The 13,210-nt window shown below is 41.2% G+C and overlaps 1 protein-coding gene across 1 annotated transcript in view; it reads left to right on the top strand.

Annotated features, from left to right (window-relative positions):
• LOC128235379 (neural cell adhesion molecule 1-like) overlaps positions 1 to 13,210 on the top strand; it is an 81,009-nt gene that overhangs the window by 62,193 nt on the left and 5,606 nt on the right. Inside the window, exons 17-20 of the mRNA XM_052950189.1 lie at positions 3,589 to 3,781; positions 6,945 to 7,019; positions 9,735 to 9,791; positions 10,151 to 10,256. Of these exons, the coding sequence (XP_052806149.1) occupies positions 3,589 to 3,781; positions 6,945 to 7,019; positions 9,735 to 9,791; positions 10,151 to 10,256 (431 nt within the window). The remainder of the gene's footprint in view (positions 1 to 3,588; positions 3,782 to 6,944; positions 7,020 to 9,734; positions 9,792 to 10,150; positions 10,257 to 13,210) is intronic.

Genomic DNA, 13,210 nt, shown 5'->3' with positions numbered 1-13,210 from the left:
CCAATCTGACAAAGTAAAACTATCCCATCTGGCAATGTAAAACTACCCCATCTGGCAAAGTCAAACTACCCTATCTGGCAATGTAAAACTAGCCCATCTGGCAATCTAAAACTACCCCATCTGGTAAAGTAAAACTACCCCATCTGGCAATGTAAAACTACCCCATCTGGCAAAGTAAAACTACCCCATCTGGCAATGTAAAACTACCCCATCTGGCAAAGTAAAACTACCCCATCTGGCAATGTAAAACTACCCCATCTGGCAAAGTAAAACTACCCCATCTGGCAATGTAAAACTACCCCATCTGGCAAAGTAAAACTACCCCATCTGGCAATGTAAAACTACCCCATCTGGCAAAGTCAAACTACCCCATCTGGCAATCTAAAACTACCCCATCTGGCAAAGTCAAACTACCCCATCTGACAAAGTAAAACTATCCCATCTGGCAATGTAAAACTACCCCATCTGACAAAGTAAAACTACCCCATCTGTCAATGTAAAACTACCCCATCTGGTAAAGTAAAACTACCCCATCTAGCAAAGTCAAACTACCCCATCTGGCAAAGTAAAACTACCCCATCTGGCAATGTAAAACTACCCCATCTGGCAAAGTCAAACTACCCCATCTGGTAATGTAAAACTAGCCCATCTGGCAATGTAAAACTACCCCATCTGGCAAAGTCAAACTACCCCATCTGGTAATGTAAAACTAGCCCATCTGGCAATCTAAAACTACCCCATCTGGCAAAGTCAAACTACCCCATCTGACAAAGTAAAACTACCCCATCTGGCAAAGTCAAACTACCCCATCTGACAAAGTAAAAATACCCCATCTGGCAATGTAAAACTACCCCATCTGGTAAAGTAAAACTACCCCATCTGGCAATGTAAAACTACCCCATCTGGCAAAGTAAAACTACCCCATCTGGCAATGTAAAACTACCCCATCTGGTAAAGTAAAACTACCCCATCTAGCAAAGTCAAACTACCCCATCTGGCAAAGTAAAACTACCCCATCTGGCAAAGTAAAACTACCCCATCTGGCAAAGTAAAACTACCCCATCTAGCAAAGTCAAACTACCCCATCTGGCAAAGTAAAACTACCCCATCTAGCAAAGTCAAACTACCCCATCTGGCAAAGTAAAACTACCCCATCTGGCAATGTAAAACTACCCCATCTGGCAATGTAAAACTACCCCATCCAACAAAGTCAAACTACCCCATCTGGCAATGTAAAACTACCCCATCTGGCAATGTAAAACTACCCCATCTGGCAATGTAAAACTACCCCATCTAGCAAAGTCAAACTACCCCTTCCAGCTATGTAAAACTAGCTACCCTTTCCGGCTATGTAAAATTAGCTTTCCCATCTGGCAATGTAAAACTACCCCATCTGGCAATGTAAAACTACCCCATCCGCCAATGTAAAATTAGCTACCCCATCTAACAATGTAAAAATACCCCATCTGGCAATGTAAAACTACCCCATCCGCCAATGTAAAATTAGCTACCTTTTCCGGCTATGTAAAACTAGCTTTCCCATCAGGCAATGTAAAACTACCCCATCTGGCAATGTAAAACTACCCCATCTGGCAATGTAAAACTCCCCTATCTGGCAATGTAAAACTACCCAATCTGGCAATGTAAAACTACCCCATCTGGCAATGTAAAACTACCCCATCTGGCAATGTAAAACTACCCCATCTGGCAATGTAAAACTACCCCATCTGGCAATGTAAAACTACCCCATCTGGCAATGTAAAACTACCCCATCTGGCAATGTAAAACTACCCCATCTGGCAATGTAAAACTACCCAATCTGGCAATGTAAAACTACCCCATCTGGCAATGTAAAACTACCCCATCTGGCAATGTAAAACTACCCAATCTGGCCAAGTAAAACTACTCCATCTGGCAATGTAAAACTACCCCATCCAACAAAGTCAAACTACCCCATCTGGCAATGTAAAACTACCCCATCTGGCAATGTAAAACTACCCCATCTGGCAATGTAAAACTACCCCATCTAGCAAAGTCAAACTACCCCTTCCAGCAATATTAAACTACCCAATCTGGCAAAGTCAAACTACCCCATCCGGCTATGTAAAACTAGCTACCCTTTCTGGCTATGTAAAACTAGCTTTCCCATCTGGCAATGTAAAACTACCCCATCTGGCAATGTAAAACTACCCCATCCGCCAATGTAAAATTAGCAACCCCATCTAACAATGTAAAACTACCCCATCTGGCAATGTAAAACTACCCCATCCGCCAATGTAAAATTAGCTACCCTTTCCGGCTATGTAAAACTAGCTTTCCCATCTAGCAATGTAAAACTACCCCATCTGGCAATGTAAAACTACCCCATCTGGCAATGTAAAACTCCCCTATCTGGCAATGTAAAACTACCCAATCTGGCAATGTAAAACTACCCCATCTGGCAATGTAAAACTACCCCATCTGGCAATGTAAAACTACCCCATCTGGCAATGTAAAACTACCCCATCTGGCAATGTAAAACTACCCCATCTGGCAATGTAAAACTACCCCATCTGGCAATGTAAAACTACCCAATCTGGCAATGTAAAACTACCCCATCTGGCAATGTAAAACTACCCAATCTGGCAATGTGAAACTACCCAATCGGCAAATAAAAATCTACACACAAAGGTTGATAAATAACTATAGGCTGAACTTGGATTTAAATAGATTTCTACAATTTGTAAATTGATATAATAGCTTTGTAAATGCAGTTTTCTTTCCCTAAGTTTTATCTTGAAAAACAAATTAAGATCCTTTTTTAAAGCTTTATGAACCAAATGGTGCTCAACATAGAACCCAGTTTTGCATTGCATATTTATTACCAACAAAACAAATCATTTCAATTTTATGATGTAAGGAAAGAGGTGAGCCTCCTATGTAGCATCAAAATATCCTATAAAAATACTTGTGTTAACTGTTTACAGTTATTACCCAGATATAGAACTTCACAGAGTTCCTACACACACTTGCAATCGGCCATTATTTTATAGAATCAGATCTGGCAAGATTTCAAAATGTATTATTGTTCTAAGATATTTTTATTCTGAGCATTTAAAACTTTAACTTATTTTAAGAAAATTCAAATCTCTTCTACCAATTCCTAAAATGTTCTACATTAAAGTATGAACCAAAAATCAAAAGGAACATTACCATATTGAAATTACTTGTTTTGTTGATATACCAGTATCAGTAATTAAGTGTATTCAAGTGTTGTTAGAATTTAAATGTTGTAAATTTTATTTTCTCTTCCTATCTTAGCATGTGATAGTTATCAATTGTATCTTATAACAAATAACAAAGAATATCTTCAGTATGTGAAAAGGTAAGAAAAAAAACTGAGGAAACATTTTTTGATTTCTGTTTCTCAATATTCAATTATATTAGTCATAGTAAAGTAAGTAGGTTACAAAAACACAAAATGTTGATATGGTCCACATTAACATATAGAAATCGTTTTAAAGTAAATGTGAATTATTAATTCCATCTGAAAGACCTAGATGCTCAAAATAAGATATACATTGATGATTAATAATGATTCCATCTCAGCCCAAGGTGGCCTGTCAACGGGAGCAATCATTGGTATCGTCGTTGGCGTGTTTTTCCTGCTCTTTATCCTCGTTGATGTGACGTGCTACTTGAAGAATCGCTGCGGAATCCTGATGACCATTCGAGAAAAAGTCAGTGGAACAAGGGGAGAGGACGGGTATTCTGCTGCCAAGACTGATGATGTTGAAAATCTGTGAGTTTTATAATTGAAAGAAAAAAGTATGTCGAAATTTTGCATCGTCTTTAGTAATGACTGCAAATAACATAACACTCAGGACCTCTCTCTAGTAATGACTGCAAATAACATAACACTCAGGACCTCTCTCTAGTAATGACTGCAAATAACATAACACTCAGGATCTCTCTCTAGTAATGACTGAAAATAACATAACACTCAGGACCTCTCTCTAGTAATGACTGCAAATAACATAACACTCAGGACCTCTCTAGTAATGGCTGCAAATAATGTAACACTCAGGACCTCTCTCTAGTAATGACTGCAAATAACATAACCTCTTGGACCTCTCTCTAGTAATGACTGCAAATAACATAACAAACATGACCTCTCTCTAGTAATGACTTTAAAAACATAACATCCCAGATCCCTCTCTAGTAATGACTGCAAATAACATAACACTCAGGACTTCTCTCTAGTAATGACTGCAAATAACATAATACTCAGTACCTCTCTCTAGTAATAACTGTAAATAACATAACACTCAGGACTTTTCTCTAGTAATGACTGCAAATAACATAACACTGAGGACCTCTCTCTAGTAATGGCTGCAAATAATGTAACACTCAGGACCTCTCTTTAGTAATGACTGCAAATAACATAACCTCTTGGACCTCTCTCTAGTAATGACTGCAAATAACATAACAAACATGACCTCTCTCTAGTAATGAGTTTAAAAACATAACATCCCAGATCTCTCTCTTAAGTAATGACTGCAAATAACATAACACCCAGGACTTCTCTCTAGTAATGACTGCAAATAACATAATACTCAGTACCTCTCTCTAGTAATAACTGTAAATAACATAACACTCAGGACTTTTCTCTAGTAATGACTGCAAATAACATAACACTCAGGACCTCTCTCTAGTAATGACTGCAAATAACATAACGCTCAGGACTTCTCTCTAGTAATGACTGCAAATAACATAACACTCATGACCTGTCTCTAGTAATGACTGCAAATAACATAACACTCAGGACCTCTCTCTTGTAATGACTGCAAACAACATAACACTCAGGACCTCTCTAGTAATGGCTGCAAATAATGTAACACTCAGGACCTCTCTAGTAATGACTGCAAATAACATAACACTCTGGACCTCTCTAGTAATGACTGCAAATAACATAACACTCAGGACCTCTCTAGTAATGGCTGCAAATAACATAACACTCATGAGGACCTCTTTCTCTCTTGTAATGACTGCAAATAACATAACACTCAGGACCTCTCTCTAGTAATGACTGCAAATAACATAACACCCAGGACCTCTCTTTAGTAATGACTGCAAATAAAATAACACTTAGGACCTCTCTCTTGTAATGACTGCAAATAACATAACACTCAGGACCTCTCTCTTGTAATGACTGCAAATAACATAACACTCAGGATCTCTCTTAAGTAATGACTGCAAAAAATAACACTTAGGACATCTCTCTTGTAATGACTGCAAATAACATAACTCTCAAGACCTCTCTAGTAATGACTGCAAATAACATAACACTCAAGACCTCTCTAGTAATGACTGCAAATAACATAACACTCAGGACCTCTCTCTAGTAATGACTGCAAATAACATAACACTCAGGACCTCTCTAGTAATGACTGCAAATAACATAACACTCATGAGGACCTCTTTCTCTCTTGTAATGACTGCAAATAACATAACACTCAGGACCTCTCTCTAGTAATGACTGCAAATAACATAACACTCAGGACCTCTCTCTAGTAATGACTGCAAATAACATAACACTCATGACCTCTCTCTAGTAATGACTGCAAATAATATAACACTCAGGACCTCTCTCTAGTAATGACTGTAAATAACATAACACTCAGGACCTCTCTCTAGTAATGACTGTAAATAACATAACACTCATGACCTCTCTCTAGTAATGACTGCAAATAACATAACACTCAGGACCTCTCTCTTGTAATGACTGCAAATAACATAACACTTAGGACCTCTCTATTGTAATGACTGCAAATAACATAACTCTCAAGACCTCTCTCTAGTAATGACTGCAAATAACATAACACTTAGGACCTCTCTCTTGTAATGACTGCAAATTACATGACCTCCCGGACCTCTCTAGTAATTACTGCAAATAACATAACATTCATGAGGACTCTCTCTCTTTCAAGTAATGACTGAAAATAGTATAACTCTCAGGACCTCTCTCTAGTAATGACAGCAAATAACATAACACTCAGGACTTGTTTTCTTGAAACATTCATTTTGTTATTTTAGTAAATTGGTTTAGAACTTATAAAGCTCAGTTAAATGGTCTCAAGATTGAAATTGTTGCATTCATTGTTTCCTTTTTTAGAATTCTAAGAAGGGGGTTGACCTATCCCTGTGATTGTTCTCTTCTTTATTTGCCTTCATTCATTCATAATGTTCATCTTTATTTTAAATTGTCATATCTTGTGAAGGTAGTTGTGCCATAGAATGGCAGAAACAAAGTCTTGGAACAAGCCAATTATTATGAAAATCCATGGAAACCAGTTATATAAGACTGCCGACAAAAAAGTAGATTTCAGTTTTTTATATATAAGTTCCAAAATTAATAGTTTGTGAGTTTTTCTTAAACCGTTAGTAACAGTTTAAGCTATAAAACATTAATTTTCGAACGGAATATGCAAATCTGCGATCTGATATTTTGTCAGCAATCTTTTATCATTTTGCAGATATTAAAGCAAAATTTTGCTCTTTCCAAGACAAAAAAAAAATGTAAAAATGGTATATCTGTGAGAGTGCAGCTTCAAGAGTTGTCTGACATTGACATTGGCTTCATAATACCACAACTGCCACAAATGTCCACTACATTGAGTTTATTTGTTTTAATAAATATCTATTTGTATAGGCCAAGATAGATAAGTTTAAAAGAGGCTGAAGCTCTTTCCATGACAAAAAATAAAAAAAAATTGTAAAAATGGTTTGATAATAATGAGTTTATCCACAAATTTGTTTCCACAGCAATTTAAGTGTTTACCAATTTAAGGGCCAGGAATGGTATAATGACACAGATGATCTTATGTACAAATTTGCAATGTAAATGGAAATAGGTTTGTTCACAGTATTTATTTCAAAGCAATATATGTATATGCCATTTTCAGGGCAAAGAAAGATGAGCTGACAGAGGAGGCTAAAGCTGTGGAAGAGGCTGAGACTGCAGACCCAGGAGATGTCGAGTGAGTGGTTCAATTCAGGTTTTTAGTGTGAACTTTAAATGTAGCATTTTTGCTTCTGTCTGATTGGTTGATATGTGCTGCTTGGCTGTTTCTAGATTTAATTAATGTAATCTAAATTACTTAGGGGGGCAATGAAAGTGTTCTAGCCAGGAATCAAACCTTGTACCTAGGTTGAGTCAAGGTATCTAGATGTCTAGACCATCTCTCCCTTGTGATCCAGTGTCATTTACAATGGTATCTCTATCTTGGTCATCTCTCCCTTGTGATCCAGTTTCATTCACAATGATATCTCTGTCTAGACCATCCGCCCTTGTGATCCAGTGTTATTCACAATGATATCTCTGTCTAGACAATTTCTCCCTTGTGATCCAGTGTCATTCACAATGATATCTCTGTCTAGACCATTTGTCCCTTGTGATCCAGTGTCATTCCTGATGATATCTCTGTCTAGACCATCAGTCTCTTGTGATGCAGTGTCATTCCTGATGATATCTCTGTCTAGACCATTTCTCCTTTGTGGTCCAATGTCGTTTCTGATGATATCTCTGTCTAGAGCATTTCTCCCTTATGATCCAGTGTCATTCACAATGATATCTCAGTCTAGACCATCTTCCCCTTGTGATCCAGTGTCATTCCTGATGATATCTCTGTCTAGACCATCTCTCCCTTGTGATCCAGTGTCATTCACAATGATATCTCTGTCTAGACCATCTGTCCCTTGTGATCCAGTGTCATTCACAATGATATCTCTGTCTAGACCATTTCTCCCTTGTGATCCAGTGTCATTCACAGTGATATCTCTGTCTGGACTATCTTTCTCTTGTGATCAAGTGTCATTCACAATGATATCTCTGTCTAGACCATCTGTCCCTTGTGATCCAGTGTCATTCCTGATGATATCTCTGTCTAGACCATCGGTCCCTTGTGATCCAGTGGCATTCCTGATGATATCTCTGTCTAGACTATCGGTCCCTTGTGATCCACTCTCATTCCTGATGATCTCTCTGTCTAGACCATTTGTCCCTTGTGATCCAATGTCATTTACAATGATATCTTGGTCTAGACCATTTCTCCCTTGTGATCCAGTGCCATTCACAATGATATGTCAGTCAAGACCAACTGTCCCTTGTGATCCAGTGTCATTCCTGATGATACCTCTGTCTAGACCATCTCTCCCTTGTGATCCAGTTTCATTCCTGCTTATATCTCTGCCTAGAACATCTCTCCAGTGTCATTCACAATGATATCTCAATCTAGACCATCTGTCCCTTCTGATCTATGCTGAATACTAAGAAGACAAAATAATTTCAAGTTCATCTCCCATGGAAATTTTGTTTGTAGCATACCAGTAGATGAATAATTCTTTTGTTTTTTGAGGTTTGTTTTTAGATATTCTCCTGAATTTTGAAGATACGAAGCCCTGGTATTTGAATGAAAATGCTTTACCTAGATATCTTGGGTTTTTCTTCAAGTTAAACTGTTATCACAGATATTTTACTTGACAATACCTTTTCCTCCCAGTGGTTGGAATCCCCATTTCATAGAGCACAGACTTTCTTTGTTCTTTGTTCTTGTTTGTTTTTACTTCTTCACATTGTAAACATACAGTTTAAATGTTTTTTTCAGAGACTAAACTAAACAAATTTGCTAAACAAATGCATTGTTAAAAATCTCCACCATAAAAAAAATATAGGAACTAAACATTAAATAATTGGTCTGAGAGACTTATCTCAAGAAGAATTTGGTTAAATTGAGTCTGTAATGGTGTATTTTGATCTATTTTATGCATTTTATTTCTACCATATGGACATAAAAATTAATTGGAAAATTTTAGCAGAAGAAGCTTGGTGCACCTCAATTCCTGAAACTCCTAGTGATATTTAATATATCCAATATAATACCATCACGGTGCTTTCATGGGCTAGCCTGTGTTTATTGTGAACATAAATTTAACTGATTTGTTAGAGAAAACACAAATATTTCACAGCAATAAAAAATATACATGCTAAATCAAGAAAGCAATCAAAAACTCAAAATGAGGTTTGCACATAATTATATATAACAGGGTATTGTTGCTGGGTTTGAAACCTATCCTTTCTTTGGTTCGTGTTACATATCCCATATATTCTGATGTTCTTGTTCTCCCAGAAGCGCATTATCTTGAAAACTTGCACAGATTTTTAGTGCATAGAATTGTGAAAATCTTAATAAATGATTAATAGGTGTCAATTCTTCAATAAAGCTTATATCTAATGTAGCATGCATGCTTCCTTACTTTGTACATTTAGTAATTTCTTAATCTTAAAGGGGCTGCACTCCGTATGATGAAATAGTGAAAAATAAAATGTTGAAAACTGACATAAACTTGGTATCGATGTGTACAATGCATTGAAACTTACTAACTGAAGTACCACATAGTTTACAATTAATTTATTTTTTCGTTTTTTTTTTCCATTAAAAAAGATTACTAGGTATATCTAACTAGTAGAATTCGGTGTTGAAATAACAACGTTTTCTTCACCACTGAAATTACAACGTCTATTGAACTTTCAAATTCAGCTACAATTCAACATTGTTTTGCCTGCTTGGCTGGTGCCTTCACCATTGTCAGTGTGCAAAAATTTATAGATTATGACAACCATTTGTATATCTTTCATTGGTTTACTAGCTTTGTAATATTACCATAACCTAATGGAGCTGTCTGTTTATTTTCAGTGAGAAGAAGGAGCCATTATTGTCGGAGGAGCAAAAGGTCGACACAGTTGATGAGGGGTGAGTCAAGAACTTTGTTTCTCTTGAAAATATTAATAAAATCAACAGCAAATATTATTACTGGACACAACTCAAATTTGATGAACATAACCGGGCCCTTATGGTCTAACACCAACAAATAATCTTAAAACAAATCACCAGTGGTCATTATATATTAATCAAGGGTCCATCAATATAATCTGGATCATCAACATCTAGTGTATTATTCAGTTAGAATATAAGAGTCTCAGCATTGTTCCTTATCTATTATTTACTGGATGGTCAACATTTGATTACATATTTATGGAGACTCCATGTTCTTTTGTTTTGGTACCTCTCTTCTTTTTGTTTGCTATTGTCCATTTCTTGGGATTCTTCAGGGAGACTCAACCAGAGAAGGTAGAACTAGAACCCGAGGACAAAGATGATGTTAAACCAGCCACGCCCCCTGCAGAAAGCCCTGTCCAAGAAACCACACCCACTCAGGTAAGTGAAGATCCTGAAACTTTAATTAATAATTATGGTTCTGAATCCTGCCACACTTTCAGGAAACATGTTTGCAGCGTTTGTTAGCGTTTTTTAAATGCTCTCCTTACTGAACGCACTGCTGATACCTCAGTTGTAGCCTAAACATCCTCTCAGATTCATATCCCTAATCTTAGTGCGTCAAACAAAAGGGGATGAAAAGGGCCCCAGTGACTCTCTTCCCTGGCTCCCAATATGTGTAGGTGGTAGCACTCAGTACTGCCTTCCCTCGCTCACAGCATGTGTTGGTAGTAGCACTCAGTAATGCCTTCCCTGGCTCCCAGCATGTGTAGGTGGTAATGCTCAGTACTGCCTTCCCTGGCTACCGGCATGTGTAGGTCGTAGCTCTCAGTACTGCCTTCCCTGGCTCCCAGCATGTGTAGTTAGAAGCGCTCAGTACTGCCTTCCCTGGCTCCCGGCATGTGAAGGTAGTAGCGCTCAGTACTGCCTTCCCTGGCTCCCAGCATGTGTAGGTAGTAGCACTCAGTACTGCCTTCCCTGGCTCTCGGCATGTGTAGGTAGTACCGCTCAGTACTGCCTATCCTGCACTCAGTACTGCCTTCCCTGGCTCCCGGCATGTGTAGGTAGTAGCGCTCAGTACTGCCTTCCCTGGCTCCCGACATGTGTAGGTAGTAGCGCTCAGTACTGCCTTCCCTGGCTCCCGGCATGTGTAGTTAGAAGCGCTCAGTACTGCCTTCCCTGGCTCCCGGCATGTGTAGGTAGTAGCGCTCAGTACTGCCTTCCCTGGCTCCCGGCATGTGTAGGTAGTAGCGCTCAGTACTGCCTTCCCTGGCTCCCAGCATGTGTAGGTAGTAGCGCTCAGTACTGCCTTCCCTGGCTCCCGGCATGTGTAGGTAGTAGCGCTCAGTACTGCCTTCCCTGGCTCCCAGCATGTGTAGGTAGTAGCGCTCAGTACTGCCTTCCCTGGCTCCCAGCATGTGTAGGTAGTAGCGCTCAGTACTGCCTTCCCTGGCTCCCAGCATGTGTAGGTAGTAGCGCTCAGTACTGCCTTCCCTGCGCTCAGTACTGCCTTCCCTGGCTCCCAGCATGTTTGCAGCGTTTGTTAGCGTTTTTTAAATGCTCTCCTTACTGAACGCACTGCTGATACCTCAGTTGTAGCCTAAACATCCTCTCAGATTCATATCCCTAATCTTAGTGCGTCAAACAAAAGGGGATGAAAAGGGCCCCAGTGACTCTCTTCCCTGGCTCCCAATATGTGTAGGTGGTAGCACTCAGTACTGCCTTCCCTGGCTCCCAGCATGTGTAGGTGGTAATGCTCAGTACTGCCTTCCCTGGCTACCGGCATGTGTAGGTCGTAGCTCTCAGTACTGCCTTCCCTGGCTCCCAGCATGTGTAGTTAGAAGCGCTCAGTACTGCCTTCCCTGGCTCCCGGCATGTGAAGGTAGTAGCGCTCAGTACTGCCTTCCCTGGCTCCCAGCATGTGTAGGTAGTAGCGCTCAGTACTGCCTTCCCTGGCTCTCGGTATGTGTAGGTAGTACCGCTCAGTACTGCCTATCCTGCACTCAGTACTGCCTTCCCTGGCTCCTGGCATGTGTAGGTAGTAGCGCTCAGTACTGCCTTCCCTGGCTCCCGGCATGTGTAGGTAGTAGCGCTCAGTACTGCCTTCCCTGGCTCCCGGCATGTGTAGTTAGAAGCGCTCAGTACTGCCTTCCCTGGCTCCCGGCATGTGTAGGTAGTAGCGCTCAGTACTGCCTTCCCTGGCTCCCGGCATGTGTAGGTAGTAGCGCTCAGTACTGCCTTCCCTGGCTCCCGGCATGTGTAGGTAGTAGCGCTCAGTACTGCCTTCCCTGGCTCCCGGCATGTGTAGGTAGTAGCGCTCAGTACTGCCTTCCCTGGCTCCTGGCATGTGTAGGTAGTAGCGCTCAGTACTGCCTTCCCTGGCTCCCAGCATGTGTAGGTAGTAGCGCTCAGTACTGCCTTCCCTGGCTCCCAGCATGTGTAGGTAGTAGCGCTCAGTACTGCCTTCCCTGCGCTCAGTACTGCCTTCCCTGGCTCCCAGCATGTGTAGGTAGTAGCGCTCAGTACTGCCTTCCCTGGCTCCCGGCATGTGTAGGTTGGTGTGCTCAGTACTGCCTTCCCTGGCTCCCGGCATGTGTAGGTAGTAGCGCTCAGTACTGCCTTCCCTGGCTCCCGGCATGTGTAGGTAGTAGCGCTCAGTACTGCCTTCCCTGGCTCCCAGCATGTGTAGGTAGTAGCGCTCAGTACTGCCTTCCCTGGCTCCCGGCATGTGTAGGTAGTAGCGCTCAGTACTGCCTTCCCTGGCTCCCAGCATGTGTAGGTAGTAGCGCTCAGTACTGCCTTCCCTGCGCTCAGTACTGCCTTCCCTGGCTCCCAGCATGTGTAGGTAGTAGGGCTCAGTACTGCCTTCCCTGGCTCCCAGCATGTGTAGGTAGTAGCGCTCAGTACTGCCTTCCCTGCGCTCAGTACTGCCTTCCCTGGCTCCCAGCATGTGTAGGTAGTAGCGCTCAGTACTGCCTTCCCTGGCTACCGGCATGTGTAGGTAGTAGCGCTCAGTACTGCCTTCCCTGGCTCCCGGCATGTGTAGGTAGTAGCGCTCAGTACTGCCTTCCCTGGCTCCCGGCATGTGTAGGTAGTAGCGCTCAGTACTGCCTTCCCTGAGCTCAGTACTGCCTTCCCTGGCTCCCGGCATGTGTAGGTAGTAGCGCTCAGTACTGCCTTCCCTGAGCTCAGTACTGCCTTCCCTGGCTCCCGGCATGTGTAGGTAGTAGCGCTCAGTACTGCCTTCCCTGCGCTCAGTACTGCCTTCCCTGGCTCCCGGCATGTGTAGGTAGTAGCGCTCAGTACTGCCTTCCCTGGCTTCCAGCATGTGTAGGTAGTAGCACTCAGTACTGCCTTCCCTGCGCTCAGTACTGCCTTCCCTGGCTTCCGGCATG

The sequence above is a fragment of the Mya arenaria genome, chromosome 5, assembly GCF_026914265.1.
Source record: "Mya arenaria isolate MELC-2E11 chromosome 5, ASM2691426v1".
Taxonomy (NCBI): domain Eukaryota; kingdom Metazoa; phylum Mollusca; class Bivalvia; order Myida; family Myidae; genus Mya; species Mya arenaria.
The sequence above is the reverse complement of the archived record's forward strand: the minus strand, read 5'-3'. Positions and strand labels throughout refer to the sequence as shown.